Genomic DNA, 22,635 nt, shown 5'->3' with positions numbered 1-22,635 from the left:
CAATTTTATTATTGGCCAAAAATGTATCAAGACATCAAGGACTATATAATATCATGTACTTCATGTCAAATTAATAAAAGAGATTTTAATTATAAGCTAGTACCACTCTCTGAAATGCCTATACCATCTGAACCGTGGGAAGTAATCCATGTGGATATAATAACAGTTGCTAAAGAGAGTAAAGGATATAAATATGTATTATCGGTAATTTGTGCTTTTTCAAAATTCGCCATTTGTCTTCCTTTAAAAACACAGAATGCAGAAGAAATTGCAGAAAAATTGTTTCATCACGTTTTTGCTCTTTTAGGTCCACCCAAAATTTTAATTAGCGATAGGGGACAAAATTTTATTGGACATATAATGCAAGTTCTTTATAATTTCTATGGGATAACAAAGAAAAACACAAGTTCGTTTCATCCTATGACTAATGGACAGGTGGAAAACGTTCAAACAACTTTATTAAGTATGTTAAGGACAACGATTATTGACGAAAAAGACTGGCCTATTAAACTTTCATCTGTTCAAATTGCATATAATTCAACAATATGTCCTGATACTACCAAATACTCACCATATCATGTAATGTTCGGTAGACATATGAACTCGCCTATAACAACTTTAATGTTTAAAGAAATTAAACGAAAACCAAAAACACAACACTATGTTAATGAACTGACCGATAGATTGCATTTAATTTGGAAATTGTGCAATGAAAATTTACAAAATGCAAAAACTAAAATGAAACAAACCTACGATAAAAAAGGCTAAACAACGAATTTTCAAATTAGGCGATATAGTCTTACTAAAGCAAAATCAAATTCCAGCAGATGCATCTCGAAAATTATACAGAAAGTTTTCTAAAGATATATTTTACATAACTAAAGTTTTACCTAAAAATACATTTATATTAAGAAATGTAAACACTAATAAAGAAATTAAATCACCAGTTCATATAAATAGACTCAAAAATTATACTGATCCAAAAGACCTACGACAACCAATTACAGAAGATAAATACTTATTATTACATAATGACACACATACACAGAAAAAGCTAACGTCATCGGATGAAGATACCAATATATTAACACCAAATGCTAAAACAAGTGACGAAAAAGAAAAACATTTACAAACTAAGAGTGATAAACCTACACAGTGGTACAGAGCGAAAAAAATGTTAAAAACTAAGTTAATCAATAACGAAAGACATTTTCTAGTTAGATGGTCTAACAAGAAATATAAGGATAGTTGGATCAAACATACAGATGTAAGTGATGCTTTGATTAGACAATTCTATATTAATAAAACACATACTACTCCAAAAACACTAATATACAAACACGAACCATCAATAACACATCACAAAATACAAAAAAATAATTCCTAAATAGTAAAACATTTTATTCTATTTTAGGACGCTTTTTGGTGATGATGGTTCTCGTTACTACATGGCATACTGCGTTTTCAGAGGGAGAACAAAACAACCTCAGGATGAATCATGGAATACAATTTTCCAATAGGAAAGACATTCATTTCTCGGTTATTAATTGGCATCATACATTCAGGTTTGATTTACCACATAACGTAACATTTCAAGATTTTTCACTTTGTAATTCTACGTTTTATTCAGAAAAAGGGTGTCCATTAACGATTGAAATTAATTCACACATAATCCACATTCAGCAAGACATAAAGGCACTATTTGACACCGTTTATGGCATATTTCCAGAAGTAAATTTTGAAATTCCTAAGAAAAGAGCATTATCATATGTAGGAGATTTAAGAACGCATTTATTCAGTATTGCTACTGAGGGTCAGCTTGCTATTTTAAGAAAACATATTAATGCTACTGTTACTGAAGTAAATGACGTAACAAATATATTTAGCCATTCACAGGGAGACATGTCGTCATTTATTCATACAATAAATGAAGAAATGAAGAATTTTGACGATTTTGTCAGAGACAGTATTAATATTAGACAAATGATATTAAATGAAATAAACACTAGATACGAATTACATGAAATTACGGAAAGAGTAATTATGAGATATACAGAAAAATTTGCTATTATAAGAGCTAATTTGAATAACCTAATGATAGGTATAAATAATCTTAATAACGGACAACTGTCATCGTACATAATTTCAGTAGATATGATGAATCAAATCATTCAGAATGTATCTACAAAAATCAACTCAATGTCAAATGATTATCAGTTGATTTCGGACGATGTTGCATATTATTATAAAAATGCTAAATTCGTCTATGGCAAATATGACAATTCCGTGTACATATCAATGCTTTTTCCAATAATTCACAAAGGAAACTATCATATTTATACGATAGATCAGTTTCCTATTCCCATTAACGAGGAAATTAATAATATTGATGCTAACATTTTAACATCCAATCCTAGGTATTTCATAATAAATAAAAATGATAACTCTTTCATGGTACGAGATCATAATTTCCTCAAGGATTGTGAGATGTATGGACAATTTATTCTATGTTCAGTGGAATTTGTAATGTATTCGGCCAACGAACCAAATTGTTATTCAAAATTATACCATTATAACGATGTCTCACAAATTAAAGATCTATGTAGTTATAAAATGGCGAAAAATATGCTTAAACCTAATCTAATGCATTTAGATTCCAATACGGTATTAGCATATAAGCAGACAAATATTTCAATAGAATGTTTAACGAATACAACAAAATCTATTGATAACTGTAAGTTCTGCGTATTAAAAGTTCCCTGTCAATGTAGAATTACTACTAACAATCAATTCACGAATCATAAACTCAAAAATTGTGTATCAGATAGGAATACGGTAAAAGTGCTGTATCCAATCAATGTACCTCTTTTGTCTTATTTTTAAATGATACTATAATAAACGACGTTTTATTAGACAACAACCTTACAAAGCAAATGCAAATAAATATTCGAAAATATGATATGTTCGAACACAAATCTAGACAAATTCTAGATAAATCAAAAAGAATAGAAATGTCATTAGAACATTTTGCGTTAAAAACAAAACAGAACGAAAAAATTTATGCCAGTCTTGCTGAATCAATTTACGATGGAGCAACTGAGATAAAAACAGGGTTTTCTACGTTTAATGTCATTACCATTATAGGAATAGTTACAACTTTGATAAATACCTGCTGTTTATATATTTTGTATAGAAAATATCGTATCTTAATGGTATCTTTAATGCTTACTAGGCAAGTACATGCCGCAAAATTGGTATACATGGAGCCTACGACTATTTCATCGTTAGACATATTTGTGGAAAATTTTAGAGAATCACTTGAATATGAGCATGCTATTTTACTAATTCTTTTTGTAATTTTATCTATTTTAATACTTATCTTACGACAGATACCTAGTTTAATAAACAAAAGGAATAATAAGCTGATGTTACACTTTACAAATGGACTAGAATGCATTTATGTCGATATCATGCAAATTCCCTCGTGTCCGATAGAATGGTATTTTCAAATACCATTAACAATTACAGTTCAAAATGTCAAAGGCTATATTCGACCGAGTATGGATCTAATGGCAGATTCAGCATACATCAAAAATAAAATTACAGAGCAGATTATCCCATTTCCAACAATATTACGTATCAACGCAATTCAAGCAAGAAATATTAAGAAAATGCTTAATACCACATATGTCTTGAATGTAGAAATACTTAATAATGGTATTGCTATAATTCAAGCTAAACAAAATCGGGTAATAGGAAATCAGGAAGAAAGTCCACCTCCTGATTATAATTAAATGCTTTAATTGTGCTTGTCGGTGATTGATTTATTGAAATAACTAGATTTACTGTATTTTCATATATGCATTGATATCAATTGCATTTAGTGTTAATATTAACTAAATGTATTGTCTAATGTAAGACTTATCTTGTTTAAACAATGCATTAATTTAAATGTACCTGTATAATTTGTATACATAAATTACGTATTATTCAAAATATAGAATAATATTCCCCGGATTGTTTTGCTTTATCTTACGCAAGAGAGATTTCACTACAAAAACCTAATACGTTTGCCACAAAAAAAAACGTTCAAAATTTTCTCGTGATATTTTGCTTTCAAGCATAACTTAAAAGAGTGTTCTCTCTTGCCGGGGCGTGTGCTGTGGTTTTGCTGTGTGTTGTTTCGAGTTATTGTTATTTGATTGATTTCTTATATATTTGATTATTTGTTTTGAATTTTATATAATAAATATTGTTATCATCATTTAATTCAAAATGTACCTGAATATAACTAAATTGTCTGAACATTCGGAATATATTCAACTTGTACATAAATATCAAAAAGACAAACCCATGTTGGACATTTCAATTCCAATGATAGCGGAACATTCAATTAAAAATTATAACTCGCACCGATATTTTTCATTAATTTTTTTACAAAAACTTCAATCTAAAACACAATACGAAGAACGAACATGGGAAAGGATAGGTGAACATATGCTCAAATTCATTCCAATTCCATATATAATTCATTTCGCAAACTTTTTTATGGTACCCTCTATATTAGATGATATGTGTGTCTTAGTAATGAATTCTCCTTTTTCATTCCAAATAGTCCAAAACTTTATAACCTTATTGGGAGAAGACCATATAATGACACAATATGTTATAAAAATATTAAAAGAGCGTTATCCTTTTACACGCTCAAAATCAAATTATTACATTTGACATTTTGAAAAAGGAATTGTTGAAAACGTTAAAAAATCATATGTAGTTCCATCAATTAAACAAAAATGCAGATTATGTACGTTTTCCAACAATATTTTGCCAAATCAATTTACACGTATTTTCGCCAAAACCTACTGTTGTTTACAGACGGTCCATATTTGTTGTATGAAATATATTCATCATTTACCATCGTGTCCAATTTGTTCAAAATCACACTCGTCGCAAACAGAACCTTTTGGCTCTTTTGATTATCGTTTTTACATTGCAGACGAAGAATTAAATAATTATGACAAAAGGTATGATAAATTTGGGGTAGATATATGGACTTCAATTAAATGATTGTTCTTCATACAACATTATAATACAAAAAAACAATAGTATTCAGGTACATACTTCATGATAATGTATATTTTTCATTATTTAGATATGATATTCGCATTTCTGATGGATTGTTAAAGGTTTTTATGATATCATGTTTGATAGTGTTATACAACGTTCTATTATTCGTTTTATATTAGATTAAATTAAGGATCATTGCATACCTTCATTTTTACATCTTTAAAAAAAATATACATTTATTCAAAATCACGGACATCCGGATTTACAATTACCTTGTTTAATATGTTCATCATAACTTATGTTAAACAATAACTTAGTTTTACTAATATAAAGGAATACCTTATATTATTTTTTAATCTGAATTATATTTCATGTTGTTATCATATTGTTTATTTATTTTTTGAGATGTTTATAATTGTTCAATAATTAATTCGGCTATCACACTAAATATTGTTATTTATTGTTTTCATTCATACTATAGTGTAGCATCCGGTATCGGAGTGCACTAGAAATCTTAACATGAATGAAACAATTATATTGATTGATTTGGAAAAGGTTGCTAAGTATTCTAATTATTTTACGCATTTTTTAAGACCAACTAACCTTCATATAACTCAGACACCACCAACAATCTCTGTATCATGCGTATATCACAATAAAACTTATACTCAAAATCAAATGTTAGACTTTATTTCGCAATTCTTTTTTATTTTGAACAATTCTTCAGAGGAATTAGACTACGAATGCCAATTGAATTTATTATTGAAAATGATTGTTGAAATTCCTTTAGATGTATTAATAGATTTAATTGTCTTTTATCAATTTGACATTTTGCAAAAACAATTATACGATCACATGGTCAACAATCACTATAATTCTATGTTAATACTAAAAAAGTTATTTTACTTCTATGAAAATACACCAATTATGGAATCTTATTTTAAAGCATTTTTGCATCACATTCCTTTGCCAGTACAAATTAAAACATTTCCATTGCAATATTTTGTTCAAACGTCAGCTACACAAGTAAGAACCTTTATTAGAAATGAAACACGACGATTAAAATACCATAGTGAAATAGTAAAAGAAAGTTGTGTTATGTGTAAGGATGTAGCAAAAGTGTTTCATTATTCCAAATTTAAAAATCATTTTAAAATTACTAGCTGCTGCTTTTCAATTATTCATGCAAATTGTTACAAAAAATGTGTCGAGATTTTCAAACATTGTTTCGCATGTCACGCAAATTTAACAAATGATTGTAATAATTCCATTGAAATATCAAACCTCCAGAAACACATTTGCAGAACTAATAATAGTAAATTTGCAAAATAAATATCGAAATATTGATTTCAGAAAACTATTAATCCATCTTACAGATTAAAAAAAAAAGAAAGAATACTTAGCAGATTGTAATTCTTTGTTACTTTTGTTTACTTAAAAAAAAAAAAAAAAAAAAAAAAATCATTTTGTCATGTGTTTAATTATATAACGGGAATGGTTTGTAGTTATTGTGTTTTGATATTATTCAATGGTATGTTTACTTGAAAAAAAAAAAAAGAAAAAAAAAACTAATATAAAAAAGAGGACTTTTTTATTAGAGTAGGAGGGAGATAATACCAAGTAAAGTTTCAAAACAATATAACTACTTTTCAAAACTTTCATTATAATTAATTAAATTGAATTAACAATAAATTAAAATTAAGATTAAAATTAAATTAAATCTTTTTAGATAAATTAAATCAAATTAAATTAAATTAAAAATTAAAATTAAATTAAATTAAATTAAATTTACTTAAAATAGAATTAAAATTTAATTTAAAAGAAATCAATAAAATGTTGTGTTTTTTTAAATTAAGGTACATGACCACGTTACTCCGAAAAATATGAATGTCGGCCGATTTCAATGAAACTTGGAACAAACAATCGTCAATGACTCTACTTTAACGAGGTGTAATTTTTTTTTTTTTTGAATCCCGTCTTTTGTTGAATTACAGCGCCACCTAGCGGACACGTGCTATTTGGCGCTAACATTGATAAAACCGTAAAAAAATATAACTTTACGGCTTTTTTTTACAAAAAAAAAATCGGAATATAATTTATTGTACGATGAATAAATAATCCTATAATTTTAGTATAAGTATTTAAGAAAAAAATAATTAATTTTAAGTTTTATGACAAAAAGGCTTTAATAAGAAATCGCCAAAAACAGATACCCATCGGTGAATTTGACGTATTTATCTCGAAAACGAACTCGGGTAGGGTATGTTTTTATTTAGTCATAGGAAACGGAACGGAATAATGAATAAAATTATGTAAAAAAATAAAAAATTGACGGTGAGGTTAATTGCTAAAAGATATAAGTAACCTAAGAAAATTGATAGAGTTAGCGTGATTTCAACGCCACCGTCAACGTCAATAAAAAACACGTCAAGTTAGTGACGCCATTGGTTTGTTTGATGCATGAGAATAGTTGTGGATGGAACGTTGTATTCGTCCATAAACGATGGTATCTGTATCTTTTTTATTTTTAATCAGATATTTTCCAGTATCGGAAATAAGTAGAATATCAGAAAATAGTAGGAAAATCAAATTCTTACTACCTGAAATATAGCTACAGAATTGAAACAAGAATTTACGGTTATTATGAACCTATTAAAACTGGGATAAACTCAGAAGCCATGATCGATTCTAATTTAAATTAATTTTATTCTCGCTAAAAACTGCATCAAGCGCTGATGCCAATTTTGTGTAAAATTTCCCTGCACCCCGATCTTTCAATACAGCCTGCATACCATCTAGGCCCGATCTTGAATATACTTTTTTCAAGTGTTCTATTGAAATTCCACTCCTAGATAGGCGCGTGGCCTGTGCTTTTGATATTATTTTTGACTCAACAAAACTTGTATATGATCCCTTGTATAGTTTTTCGTTGTTTAATTCCTGAAGTTTGAATTTCACGGATGACACAGTAGTAGCATAATTCGACAGTTTATCTAGGTTTGTTTGCAACTGGAGAATTGAAGAAAGCGCGTACACGTCTTCAGAGGCATCATGAGCTCCGAAGTCTACACCTGCAATATCGTGAACTAAACTTGCCAGGCGGTAATTCTGTCTCCCGGGGTAAACTGTTCTAAATAAACGCAGACTGTCTGCGAAGCCTATAGTTTCTGGGACAGTTATTCCTTCTTCTTGATATTTTGCTACTAACAGTCTTGCGTCAAACATGACATTGTGTGCCACAAGCAAAATATGACTTCCAAATGCCTCAAGCCAGCGTTTGAAGGCAAGAAGTGCTTCGCTGGCTGCCACGCTCGTCACTTCTTTACAGTGCTGGTATAATACCCCACCATGGAACTCGAGACCTGTTATATTGGAGGCAGTAGTGGGAATGTATCCACATTTGGGTTTTACGAATAAATTCAGGTGTTGTCCCGAGGACACGTGCAAAGCTGCTATCTGTACAATGCTGCTAGTTGTCCCTGAAAGCAAAATACTCTCAGTAACTGTTTGGATAAACTTTTAGATATCAGTGGCTTAGACAAACATTTATACAACACATGTATTCTCATTTGTAGAATTGACTTTATTTAAAATGTATTATTTACCTAATCCTGTAGTCTCAAGGTCGAAGACGATGACATCATCTTGCCCGTACGCATGGGGCGTTTCACTGCATTCAGCAGGGCAGGGTGGGATGTCTTCAATATGCTCAATTTCGATGTCAGAGACGCCAACCGCTGTTTCGTATGTTTTCCCCTCATACACTTCATCTATGAAGTTCTTAGACATGCGTTCAGCCTAATATAAGTAATGATGTGTTTTTCTTATGCATTTACTATTATGAGTGATAAATAAAAAGAAAATCATGTAGACGTGTATTTGCGAGAATCAAATATTAACAAGAAAACTATTCTAGCTACTATGGCTGTATGTACTTTTACATTAATATAAAAAGTACCTTTAGTTCAGATCGCCGCCTTTTCATGGACACCGATTTCTGTTTCACTGCTAGGTTGGATCGCCTTTCGTCAAGCACAGTACATTTTCTATGTGTGTAATGTCCAGGAGAAAGTCCGTGCGTTTCGTTGACCTGTAATTTTATTTCAACATAATAAGTAATTACATAATGTTTAAAATAATTTACATAATTAATTTCCTTCCATGTAAGGTTTTTCATTGGAGGCAGTCGTGCAAACAAAATCCATAGATTACTAACTAGTTGTGTGTAACCGTTGAGAACACTTTACACGACACAAATTTTACCATATTAATGTCACAACAATTATGGCGTCTGAATTGAAATTAATTTCATTGTAAAAATGGGATTGGCTATTTCAGTATTGTTTGAGACTATAATTCTCACATTCGTATCAAATGTATTCGTTAACATATTCAACAAATATATCAAAATCAAGATGTCAACATCAAATAGTATATTATTGTATTTATGATCGGGTCTATATCAAAACGGATTAAACGAAAGCACGGCTTATAATGTTACTCTGGCATGATATGAAACTTTGTATGATCTATTTAATTTCCAAGTTAAGATTTAAAAAAATAATGCGGTATATATAACAGACTGCTTCTAACATCCGTGCATTTTTGCTGAAATTGTTTTGAAATGTTGTAGGGGCGGATCCAGAAATACACGTTAGAGGTGTCGTAAGTTGGGATGTGACCTTTAGAATTGCGCCCCTCTCTTGTAATCGAATTTGATTGGTTTTAATCACGGCAGCGGTGTTTGTTGGTACTACCCCTTAAACATGTCATTTCTTTTCTCGTCGATATTCACATACAAGTTTGAGTTTGGGAGAGGGGCGGTGTCGACGGTTGCCCCCCCCCCCACACCTTAATCCGCTATTGCATTGTATAAATTTGCATACTCTTTACAATGTACTGGCATGGAGTGATTTATGGGCGGGTGCCGGATATGCATCCAATAGAAGTGCCAACACAGTTTTTATAACCGTTTTCAATGTTCCATTCATTACCTGCAAAATGTATTGGCGACCATCGTACTTCTGCGCTACCGCAGCGGACACCCGGAAGTCGAGGCTCTCTGACTCTGAATACGTGACAGTCTTTGGCGCCTTCCTTGCAACCATGTGATTCATGTTCTCGTTGGCGTTAGTACTTTGCACATGGGCTAGAATTTCCAACATACTCTCATTTGTGTACCATGAAAATTGAATCATTGCATATTGTAATTTAACGTTTAGTCATCAATGCGACTTTTAAGTGACTCGACCGTGTTTTTAGACAAAATGTTTTCCCGGTATAGCATCTGAAAACACTAATGTTATAATTATATTACTCTATGATATCTATATAGCAGAACAGTTGTTATAGCATAAAAAAGTATTTTGATTTAGTGGGGTTCGTACTCCCGCCATTATAGTCAAAAAGAAAAATAGAAAACATCCGGCTAGTCCACACGGCCACGGGAACTTTAACAAATGCTGGATATGTTGACCTATTAAGGATACATTGATAACATCACGTGATAATGTCAATCAACGAATCACGCAACACCATAGCCGTGATAAATTTTCAATCGCATTATTAACACAAATGAAAATTGTGGTCTTCAAAGACGATATTTGAGCGAGTCACTTTAATGATTAGATTTAATACTGTTCGATTAAAAATAAAAGCCTTTTTTTCACGAGTCTTGATGGCTAAAATTAACATCAAACATTTCAGGTTTGAATAAACTTCGTTTTACGAAACTGATTATCATTATTATTATAACTATCATTTGCATGACTCCTGCTACAAAAATGAAGAACACGTAAAATGTGTAAGACATATATAGTGCGTACCCGTGTATCACGTTCTGGAAATCTTTTCTCAATTCGGGACCCTGCAGTATGTGCGCCTGTCGGTAATTCTCGTCCCTTAGAGACTTACACCAGGTTGGGCTGCACGAGGAATGTTCATTGAACATGTGGGAGGACAGGGCGTCTAAACTGGTCTTTATTCCATGCGTGCTGCCCTTATTTTGACTTATTCCATAAGAGAAGCATTTCTGAATATGGGCAATATTATTGTTTGATAATGATTTGTGTTTTGATTTTAGCTTATACAATTCATTTCCGAAATTTTTGACAATATGATTTTTATCATTTGATTTTTTAAGTTCTGGAAATAAAGACCGCTTGACGCGAGTAAAAGTGGTTGAATCTCCGTCCATTGTTAACCGTTCGATATTCAACCCCTTTTGTTTCACTTCCTGTAAACAGGTAGATGTAAGAAAGGGCTCCATCGCTTTTGACGAGCCATTCCAGTTTTTTCTACATGAATGAAGTTTTGCTTTTATTTTATTCCTTTTCGCTACCTTGCATGTCCTGCAAGTTTTTTTAGCAACTGAGTATGAAACACACTTTTTTGTGAGTTTTCCAATAACAGTAACGTGTCCTGCAAATACATGTAAAATACAGATTAGAATATAATGCAAATATACGGGATAACTAACTCAGACCTATGCTCAAGACATCATATGTTTAAAATATTACATCAAACTTTAAATATACATGTTTCTCAGATTTTATATAAAGATACAGTTTTATGCGTTATAAATAATTACCGGACAAACTATTGGAGCCTCTTTTTTGCCAGGCCCCATCTGCAGAGACATCCGTTTCAACATGATCACCAGTTGGATCCCTAAAATCATATGTGTAAAAGTAGTACTTTGTATAGACTGTTTGCCACTTGTGCGTGTGTTTGTGGCTGGAGGGGGGCTGGTGGGGGTCTGTGGGTTCATACAGCCTCATATATACAATAATACGCGTTTGGCCGACTGAATGATCATCATCGTTAGCATAATCACTATCACCAACATCATCTATATTTTATCAACAGTAGTAACTCATCCTTAGATATTTAATTATGCACAGGTAAAAGCGTGTTGAAATAATATTTTACATGTTGTTAACTTCTTGAAGCAACTTCATCTCCTGTTGAATAGCGGTGGTGCACGCGATTTCGGCCACACTTTCAATAGATGGTCCGATCTCTCGCTCGCGGGCCTTCAGTGCGGTCTTACTGATTCCAGGCAGATTGAGTTCAGCAAATATCGCACTGATCTGAGACTCTCCTACACCTGCGTTGATCATCGCTTAAAGAGATACACAACAAGCTTGTTTTCGACCAAGTAAACTAAGCGCTATTGACGCCTTCACATAATAATCGATAATCATGGTGCACTCATTTTATACTTTTGTTCATTTTACTGCTTAAAATGTTGTTTTAGAAATAATGCTTTTTTTCTAGGAAATGACGAATCTATGAAATGGAATCAATGGAATCAAATTTCGTTACAATATGTCAGGGCGTTTTTTATACTGTATGTATTGACGTTAATTCACTTATACATTATGTGCCAAGTCTAACATCATTCACTACATTTGTTGGCACAACGCTGGCTATTGATATGGTGACAAAATTTACCTGCAGCTAATTTAGTGTTGACATCAAAACATCTTCTAGCTGCGGAGCCGTCACTCGTGGAATGCCGTTTTCCCGTAGGCACCAGATTAACCATCCTACAGGTGTTGCAGCTGATATGAAGGATAGATCCAAGGCCATATATAGTTTCCCCTACAATGCCATTGATGCAAAAACTGTTTCCACAAGAACTACAGGAGCTTAATCTTTCCAAAATTACACCGATTTCTACGACTCTGCGACCTTCTAGCCAAGGCGGGACGGTTTCGGGAACAGAAATGCATGTTTTCTTCTCCACATTCACGTTGTTTATTATTGAGGTTCGATTTGCGTTACTCTTAGAAATAAACTGACCTTTTTTCCTCCTCATCTTTACCGGATGTTGTTAACGGAACGTGCCCGGAAGGACAATCCGTTTAAAATGACGTCAGTAACGTATAAATGACAATTTCGCGGCATTTCCACTTAACTTAAGTTCGTTATCTAATTATATGTTTAGAAAGCTTACTAACGTTAATTAGTTCGCTCCCGTATACATAACTACTATATATCAATTCAGAACATATATAACAAATGACAAACAATATTATCAGTATTCTGACTTTGTTCGTAATTCTGATTGCAATTCACAACATTTGCAAACAGTGAAATTAAAATCATTTGCATAAACAAAATGACACTGCACAACTATTCTCATGCATCAAACAAACCTATGGCGTCACTAACTTGACGTGTTTTTTATTGACGTTGACGGTGGCGTAGAAATCACGCTAACTCTATCAATTTTCTTAGGTTACTTATATCTTTTAGCAATTAACCTCACCGTCAATTTTTTATTTTTTTTACATAATTTTATTCATTATTCCGTTCCGTTTCCTATGACTAAATAAAAACATACCCTACCCGAGTTCGTTTTCGAGATAAATACGTCAAATTCACCGATGGGTATCTGTTTTTGGCGATTTCTTATTAAAGCCTTTTTGTCATAAAACTTAGAATTAATTATTTATTTCTTAAATACTTATACTAAAATTATAGGATTATTTATTCATCGTACAATAAATTATATTCCGATTTTTTTTTTTGTAAAAAAAAGCCGTAAAGTTATATTTTTTTACGGTTTAATCAATGTTAGCGCCAAATAGCACGTGTCCGCTAGGTGGCGCTGTAATTCAACAAAACACGGGATTCAAAAAAAAAAAATACACCTCGTTAAAGTAGAGTCATTGACGATTGTTTGTTCCAAGTTTCATTGAAATCGGCCGACATTCATATTTTTCGGAGTAACGTGGTCATGTACCTTAAAGCTTAAATATTATTTAGTAAACGACTTAATGTTATTCTGGGAAAAGCAACCATAACAATGAACCGATAGTAAAGCATAAGTATTTAACAGCTTCCTAAGATCTTAGCTTATTAACAAATTCGTAAGACTGCTGAAAAATTATCATCCTGCTGTACCAGAATATCATATCGTATTCTATTCCTCAATCTATTCATAAATAATGCCGTAAATATATTCATAACACACAACATATTCAATGAACAATAGTATCTAGTACAGGTTAATAATCTCTGCCCGCAAGAAAAGTTCTAGAACAAAATCTTATCCTGACTAAGCAAATTTCATCTATCGTCCAACCATTTTTGGTTAGGACGAAGGAAGGTTATGACTTACCTGTAAGATCTGCGCTCTGAGAGTAATTTACACCAACACGGGTTAAGTATAAAATGACCACTCTCGAGCGCCCACTCCAGAAGTTATTCTGGTTATCTTACAGGTAAGAGTACAATTTATTATTTTAGGAATATATATCATTATTTTATTTAGATTCTTTTTTCATAAATTGTTTTAAGTCTTTCTTATGAAAAATGTACTGAGTTGTTTATTGAATAAGATTAAAAGAATTATTTCGTCAATATGTTTAGTATTTTATTTGAATTTCTGTTTGCTTTCATATTTCTTGAACTAATATAATTTTAGGAATTCCTAAACAGTATTGATATGTTTTAGAAAAAATCATTTATATTTATTCTAGTCACAATAATGAATTTATTAATATTCGCTATGTTAAAAATTGTATCATGATATTCATGTGTTGCTTTCAATTAAATTTGTTATTTTATTGTATAATGTATTTATCACAAATTGTTATCTATTGTGATTTTTCTAATAAAGAAGTTATTCTAGTTATCTTACAGTTTTGTCTTCTGGTCGTGTTTCGGATTGAGAGACATAACCTGGTACCTCTCAATGAAAATTGAAAAATGAATATGAGCTTCGCTTCCCCAGTTGGTACGAACACCAACATCAGTAATGAAACCAATTTGTAACATAAATGTGATAAATATGCAGAAAAATTCATGAATTCAAGGATTTTCAGGACAAATTTTATGAAATATATAGTCTTTTGGACTTTTTGCAATGAGTTATTACCAACTCAAAGGTTAATCTCATCTTATTGAGTACCCAGATGCATTTTGAAAGCATTAAAACCAGACATGCTTAGAATTTCTTCTTACTTGGAGACGGTATTCCTTTATCGGAAATCCTTGCCGAGAACCGGTATGGAAAACCACTTTTGACCAGCACTGGTTCTTGTCCTTGAAAATTCCTCTGTGGCTACAGCAACCAGGCTGGCTATTGAAATAAGCAATAAATTAGGGTTTTTAAGACATTTATAATGTATTAAGGTGTTTTTTTAAATGCATGAATTGAAAAGGCTCTAATCTTTATGAAAGCGGCTCACTTTTTTATTTCTTTTGCCTTGAGAAATGTCAAGTTTTTCAATGTTTAAACTGAATAAATGAATGAATATATATAAATTAATTAATGAATTAATGAAAGGTGGCATAATTTCTTTAAAAAAGGGATCTCATTGTGTTGCTGTGATTGTTGAAGTAGATGTTTTCTTGTCCATAAGCTAAAAATCATGCACACTAATGCACCAGTCAATTGTAACCACAGCCCCTCAGGTCTGGGGGTATACCGGGGAAAAGGGCCGTGTTTTTACTTTCCAGGTGGCCCCGCAGGGCCGGGTGACCGCGGAGATTGGGCCTTATATAGAATCTCTGGGGTGCGGAGGCATTTGGCCGGGGTTTAGCCATCAGTTCATCCCTGCAGGGCGGGATTTTACCCGGGGTTTGCTGGACCAAAAGTCAAAGTCCCGACTATTCCCCGGACCGGGGGTGGGGGGGGGGGCGTGAGCCTGGTTACAATTGACTGTTGCATAAATAAAATATCATTCTGAATCAAATGTGTAGTAAGTTTTGATGTAATGTTTGCTTAAAAGAGCAAACAAAATGTGCGAATAGATGCACAATACAGACCAAAGACTAATAATTCAAGGCAGCAGTTTCATTAAAAAATAATATTATTTATAATTATCAAAGCCGCACCAGAAATGATTGACAAACAAGGAATGGAACAAACAGTATCAATGGTCTTATATGACCTAACTTACTCACTTTATACTTCAGTTTGGATACAATTTTCCATTATAAGATCTTGAAGTGCTAACAAATTTAAGCATGTCGGCATGTTGGCATACACCAAGTACAGCTCGGCCGGGCTGTCTGGCTGGTTCATCATCCCGGGTCTGTTTAAAATAATAAGAAAGGAAAATAAATAACCGCAGTAACAACACCTACTCAAACATACAATCATTGACACCCTTATAGCTTATAGATACAACATACTCAAGCAAAACATTTCAGGCAAACCAGTTAAAATTGATGGGATTCAATATCTATTTGAGAACTTAAAGAAATTCTGTGCAGAAATATGTGCCAGTTTATATAAGCACGACATGTCAATACTTTTCATCTCGCCTAAAGATATCCTTCTGAAAACCTTTGTAAAAACCACACACCAGTAAGACACTGTAGCTCTAGTGTTATCATGTGTTATCATGTAATTCTGCCAAAAAGAAACACTGCCTTTTATGCTGAAACCTCAACTGGGTTCATAATCTATAATACTCACATAATGCTTGTTGAAACCAGGTCAAACATGCCAAATTTGATGGTTGTCGGGAGGGGAAACCCCTCCGGAACCCTCCCCTCTAAAACAAATAATGGATTACTAAACATTTGATTTCATTATTTGTGCTGCAATGTTTTTTCTGTAATTTCATTCATGCATCTTTATCGCTTAAAGTATTCGCGAGTCATCTGCCCAACTCTGCCATGACAAAAAATTATTCAATAAACATTTATTTATTTTTTAAACTGGGTTGAAGTGTGTTTGGGTTAGGACCAGCCGCCAAGTTAGCTCTGAGTAGCTATATAGAGTTCCGGCTGCGGTGGTGTGTTTAATCACCTCACTGGGCATAATTACACTCAGTTTACCCACAATCGTGGCAGCAGTAAAAGAGCAGAAGTGCCTACATGTCGGCATAAATGGTTAAAGGGACTGTGTCACAGACAAGCACCAAAAAGAGTTTTTTTTGTAACGAATCTCAGGACACCGACTAGCTAGTCACGCATAAGGAATGAATTCTTTCTGGTCATCATTTTTAATGGAAAAATATGAAATAACTTCTGAACTTAAATAAGTTGTAAACTATGTGATACTTCAGTAAGTAAGTTTCAATGCATTGTACACATCGATGCCAAATTTATGATATTCTTCGGAAATTTTCATTTTTTTCGCTATTTTATCATCTGTGAGACAGACCTTCTGTAAGTTCATTCACACATCTTTATCTCTTAAAGTATTCACGAGTTATCTGCCCCACTCCGCCATGACAAAAATATTAATTCAATTAACATTTTTAATTTTTAAACTGGGCATTATTACACTCAGGTTACCCACAATCGTGGCAGCAGTAAAAGAGCAGGAGTGCCTACATGTCGGCCTAAATGGTTAAAGGGACTGTGTCACAGATCGATGCCAAATTTATGATATTTTTCGAAAATTTTCTTTTGTTTTCGCTGTTTTATCATCTGTGAGACAGCCCCTTTAATAGACGGACGAGTCTAGTCTGTAGTGTGTGAGTTGGAACCAGCTACCTGTTTAACTCAGTTGGCAAGAGCGCCGTGCTAGTGTTCCTGCAGTTGTGAGTCTGAGCCCCACACCAGGCTCACTTTTCTTCTCAGGTTTACCATAAGCATGCACAATGATTTTTAATGAAAAACGAATGTTTTTTAGATTTAGTTTTCACTACTTAAGTTTTAACATTCTTATTCAATACTTTAATTTTACAATACAATTAACGAAGTACACAATCGCACAGTTAACAGTTAGTTTGGCATGTATAGTGATGAGTCATAAATTATGACCTGAAGGTCATATATCTGGATACCGATTGCATCAAGTTCAACTTAGCTTGTTCATTATTCGTAAAAACCAACGTTATGTCATTATGGTGTTCAAACAGCAACGTATGCACGATTGAACAAGTAAAATTCATAATACTACTCACCGTGAAAGCAACGTTAAATCCGTGTTAAATTGCATCATGATGAAAGTTTCAATATAATAGACACAAGGAAGACGTCACGCGCACCTGCAATGTGCCTATATGCAAATCATTGTTAACATCAGCTGTCGTAAAATGCGCATAAATACATTTAACTTAATTATTTAGATATCCAGTTTAAACGGTATTTTTTAAGATGTGGAGTAAAAAAACCGTTTGTTATAACAAACCCTGTTCGTTTTGTATCATTATTGCAGAGTTATGAAATATAATTTCCGGTCAAAAGAAGTACTCTTTAGACGTGTATTCATTATATGTGTTCTCCACTCCTTTTATGGAAGTGCCGAAGGTGGATTGTACATGTACCTCGGGTATTTCCGTATTGATTTTCATTGGTTAACGGAGGTCAAACCCCGCCCTAAACATGTACAATTTGCTTGCCGGCATGCACGCGCTTTATATGAACAATGTATGACGAGCTTTTCTGGTTCTCATTTTCATTGTTCAGTGGTGCACAAATTTTTTAATGCCTATCACTCCGGCAAAAAAGAAGTAGTCCCCTGCATACACGTACAAACCGTAAGAGGGCTTGTACAGACAAACGCTCGTTTGTATTCAAGCCCGTATAAACATTTATTGTTAAATGCTATTTTTAACAGGACATGTCTGGATTATCAGAGATTGGTGCCAGATAGTCAATGCTTATTTCTCCTCATGGATATAATGATATCTTGCAAATTAGATGCAACCTGGTTTTCACACAACTGGATATTCCCCTTCCGGTACAATATGGCATTGTATCGTTATAAAGGGTGTTCTCTAAACTTAGTCCTTACTTAACGGGGTCTTCGTTATTAAATGCTTCGTTATACAGGCTTTTCGTTATACAAGGTATTCGTTATACAGGTATTCTTTAAACAGGTCTTCGTTATACAGCTGTTCTTTATACAGGGTCTTCGCCACACTATTCTTTGTTATACAGGATCTTCGTTATACAGTTCTTCTTTCAACAATTCTTTGGTATACTAAGTCTTCGTCGTACATGTCTTCGATCAACAGTTCTTTGTTATACTAGGTCTTCGGTATACAGGTCTTCGTTCAACAGTTCTTTGTTATACTGGGTACTTGTTATCCAGGCCTTCGTTCAACAGTTCTTTGTTATTCTGGGTCTGCTTTATACAGGCCTTCAACATTTCTTTTTTATACTGGGTCTTCGTTATATAGGTCTTGGTTCAACAGCTCTTATTTATACAGGAACTTCGCTACACAATTGTTTGTTAAACAAGGCCTTCGTTATACAGGCCTTTAAATAGTTCTTTCTTATACTGGCCTTTTGTTATACAGGTTTTCGATATACAGCTCTTCTTTATACAGGGTCTTCGCTACACAATTATTCGTTATACAGGTATTCGTTCAACAGTTCTTAGTTATACTCGGTCTTCGGTATACAGGTCTTCGTTCAACAGTTCTTTGTTATACTGGGTACTTGTTATACAGGCCTTCGTTCAACAGTTCTTTGTTATTCTGGGTCTGCTTTATACAGGCCTTCAACATTTCTTTTTTATACTGGGTCTTCGTTATATAGGTCTTTGTTATACAGCTCTTATTTATACAGGAACTTCGCTACACAATTGTTTGTTAAACAAGGCCTTCGTTATACAGGCCTTTAAATAGTTCTTTCTTATACTGGCCTTTTGTTATACAGGTTTTCGATATACAGCTCTTCTTTATACAGGGTCTTCGCTACACAATTATTCGTTATACAGGTATTCGTTAAACAGTTCTTAGTTATACTAAGTCTTTGTCATTCGGGTCTTCGTTCAACAGTTCATTGTTATACAGGGTCTTCGTTATAGAGGTCTTCGTTCAACAGTTCTTTGTTATACTGGGTCATCGTTATACAGTGCATCCGTTGTACAGGTCTTCGTTATACAGCTCTTATTTATACAGGATCTTCGCTACACAAAATTTTGTTATACAGGGTCTTTGTTATACAGGTCTTCGTTAAACAGTTCTTTGTTATATTGGGTCTTTGTTATACAGGTCTTCGTTATACAGCCTTTCTTTATACATGGTCTTCGTTATACAGTAATTTGTTCGGGTCTTCGTTCAATAGTTCTTTGTTATACTGAGTCCTCGATATACAATGTCTTCGTTATACAGGTCTTCCTTATACAGCATTTCATTATACATGGTCTTCGTTATACAGAATTTGTTCGGGTCTTCGTCATACAGGGTCAACGTTATACAATATACATAGTTATTACTAATTTTCATTTGTCTCCCTTATCGAAAGGCGCATTTCTACTGTTTTTAAATTCGGCGGGTTTATTGCAGTCTGTATCTGCTCTTGTTCTACTGAATAATTTAGGCGTCCATTTATCGAGACTGAACGGTTTAATATCCTCGTCTAAACTCCGGTTTTAACAACCAACTCAAAATTATAAACGATTTTATTTATTAGTCAATGACTCGATTGGTAATGCAGTTTTCAAGTATATACAAATCGTATACATACATAGTGCATCGTTTATAATTGTAAATGCTGTCTGAACATTGTTCGGCTAATCTGTCTTCCCTCCAATAACATTTGAACGTGTTTATGTGAGGTAAAATAAATTTGTGGATAAAGCCTCAAGTTCTTATTGAATTGTTTTAAATTGTAAGCCTGAAGATGTAACAAACCATCGTTCAGGTACCCATCTTGATGAATAAGTTGCATGCTTACTGTGACCAAAAATAAAACATACCATATTTGTTTTCACTCTAATTATTACCATTCTTTTTTTAAAGATGTTGCTCTTTTACTTGTGGTAGGAAATAAGGTTACCAAAAATTAAAAAAAACGGTACAAAACTGACTTTACCAGCAGCGTTTTATTAACAATTGATCATTATCTTTTGGTATAATATTTTATATTCTGTGTGTGCGTATGAATAAGTATCCGAATACGTGAACATGTACTAATTTCGTGTAGGTTAGTCCAACGATCAGGAGAAAACAATCGGGAAAAAATCTGAAACAATTGACAAAAGGTTAACGTAATACTTACGAAAAGATATGTTTCCTTTGACTATACAGTGTCATCGGCTTTATTGAAAATGTCACTATAAAGGATGCATGACAAATTCAGCAAATACTTGTCTAGAAAAGCGGAATCCATTGATGAAAAAGCGAAATGAGCTGAAATAATATGTTAATAAATCAAAATGTCATATCAGACGATTTTTTTTTTATAATATACTCGTTAATTAGGTGATTTAATATTGGCCGAATCTTTTGACCTTAGTCAGCTGTATTGGTCCTGGCTCCGGCCAATACAACAAATCTCGGACAAACAACTGGGTTAATATGAAATCACCTAGTTAATAACATTACATTATTATTTTTACTGCCAACTCTATAACCAACGAAATATCATGGAAATTTGTTTGAAAGGTTGTTTTGATAATTTTAAAGTCAAGTTCGAATATGGGTCATCTGTTTTTTTTCATGTTATTTTATTGTTTAAATATCATTGAAGGTACCATCTTCAAACTTATTCACAGTAAATTGTGATTTTTTTTGTAATGAGTAATATGAATCCAACCAAAGTATTGCAAGAGTTATTGCCCTTTGTATCTTTTTAAACAAATACATATTTGTCATGTTTTTACAAGCCTGTTTAAAAAAACTGGACATATAATAGTTCCACCTATGGTGTACGGAAAGGCAGACAGGCACCATCCAGTATGTAGTACAATCAATTACTTTTGAAACCTTTGTCCAATCATGACCAAATTTGGTCATAGTTGGTATGAACTGCTGTTGTTACACAAGAGTTATTGCGCTTATAGTATTTACCTAATGTTGCTTTTGTCCTATCAATACATTTTAAATATTTGTCGCAGAATTTGTTGAGAATGATAATGGGCATAAAACATCAGGGAAGCCAAATCCCTGTGATTGCCCTTTAATTATCTACAAGAATATAGCACAAAGTTTTACTCAGGTGAGCGATATAGGGCCATGTTGGCCCTCTTGATTAAATCAATTTCAAAACACCTCAATTTTAGCCCAATAAACAAAGATATTATATTTGTTGCTACTAATTTTATTGAAAGCCTATGACTTCCACGCTCTAACAAGATACAAAACAATAGTTTCAAACTGCTTTAAATTGTAATTAAACACTACAACTAATAAGTTCGTCTTATAAATCTAAAAATAGTTTAGCTTTTTGAATGGAAATCACTAATGATAGTTGGTTTAATACATAACTTAATACATGACATAGCAAGTAGAGAATGTGAGAAATATTTTGATACGAGCTTTTAGATTTTTTAAGGTAGGACAACGTTAAAGTTAAAAGGTGAAAGGTAACGTCATAGACGGAGAAGATGTTAATACACCTACACATACAAAATGTGCCAACACACTGCAACAAAGGAATCTGAGTTAAATAGAATATTTACACGTCACACATTTCACATTTTAAAGAAATAATATCAACCATCAATACATACATAATTAATATTCATTAATAAAGGCGGCGTAGTAATTAGGTTATGTACTCATGCCCTGTTTAATATAAAAGTGTCTTTTTCTACATAGATATATATTAATAACATTTCATTGATTCATGTTCATAAAATATTTGCACTAAAAAAACAAAAAATGAGCGAATAATCAACTATTAAAAAGACTATTAGAG

General features: G+C 32.8%; 1 protein-coding gene across 1 annotated transcript; it reads right to left on the bottom strand.

The window, feature by feature from the left end:
• Positions 1-7,755: 7,755 nt before the first annotated feature.
• Positions 7,756-12,616, bottom strand: LOC128245816 (uncharacterized). Its single transcript, XM_052964041.1, has 8 exons — positions 12,523-12,616; positions 12,068-12,190; positions 11,657-11,736; positions 10,981-11,302; positions 10,062-10,216; positions 9,026-9,157; positions 8,673-8,865; positions 7,756-8,546 (listed from the first exon to the last, which is right to left on the bottom strand). Exons 1-8 carry the CDS (start codon positions 12,614-12,616, stop codon positions 7,756-7,758), a joined length of 1,890 nt encoding a protein of 629 aa, XP_052820001.1.
• Between the last annotated feature and the right edge of the window lie 10,019 nt (positions 12,617-22,635).

The sequence above is a fragment of the Mya arenaria genome, chromosome 9 (assembly GCF_026914265.1).
Source record: "Mya arenaria isolate MELC-2E11 chromosome 9, ASM2691426v1".
In the NCBI taxonomy this organism is placed as follows: Eukaryota; Metazoa; Mollusca; class Bivalvia; order Myida; family Myidae; genus Mya; species Mya arenaria.
This window is presented reverse-complemented; position numbering and strand designations above follow the sequence as displayed.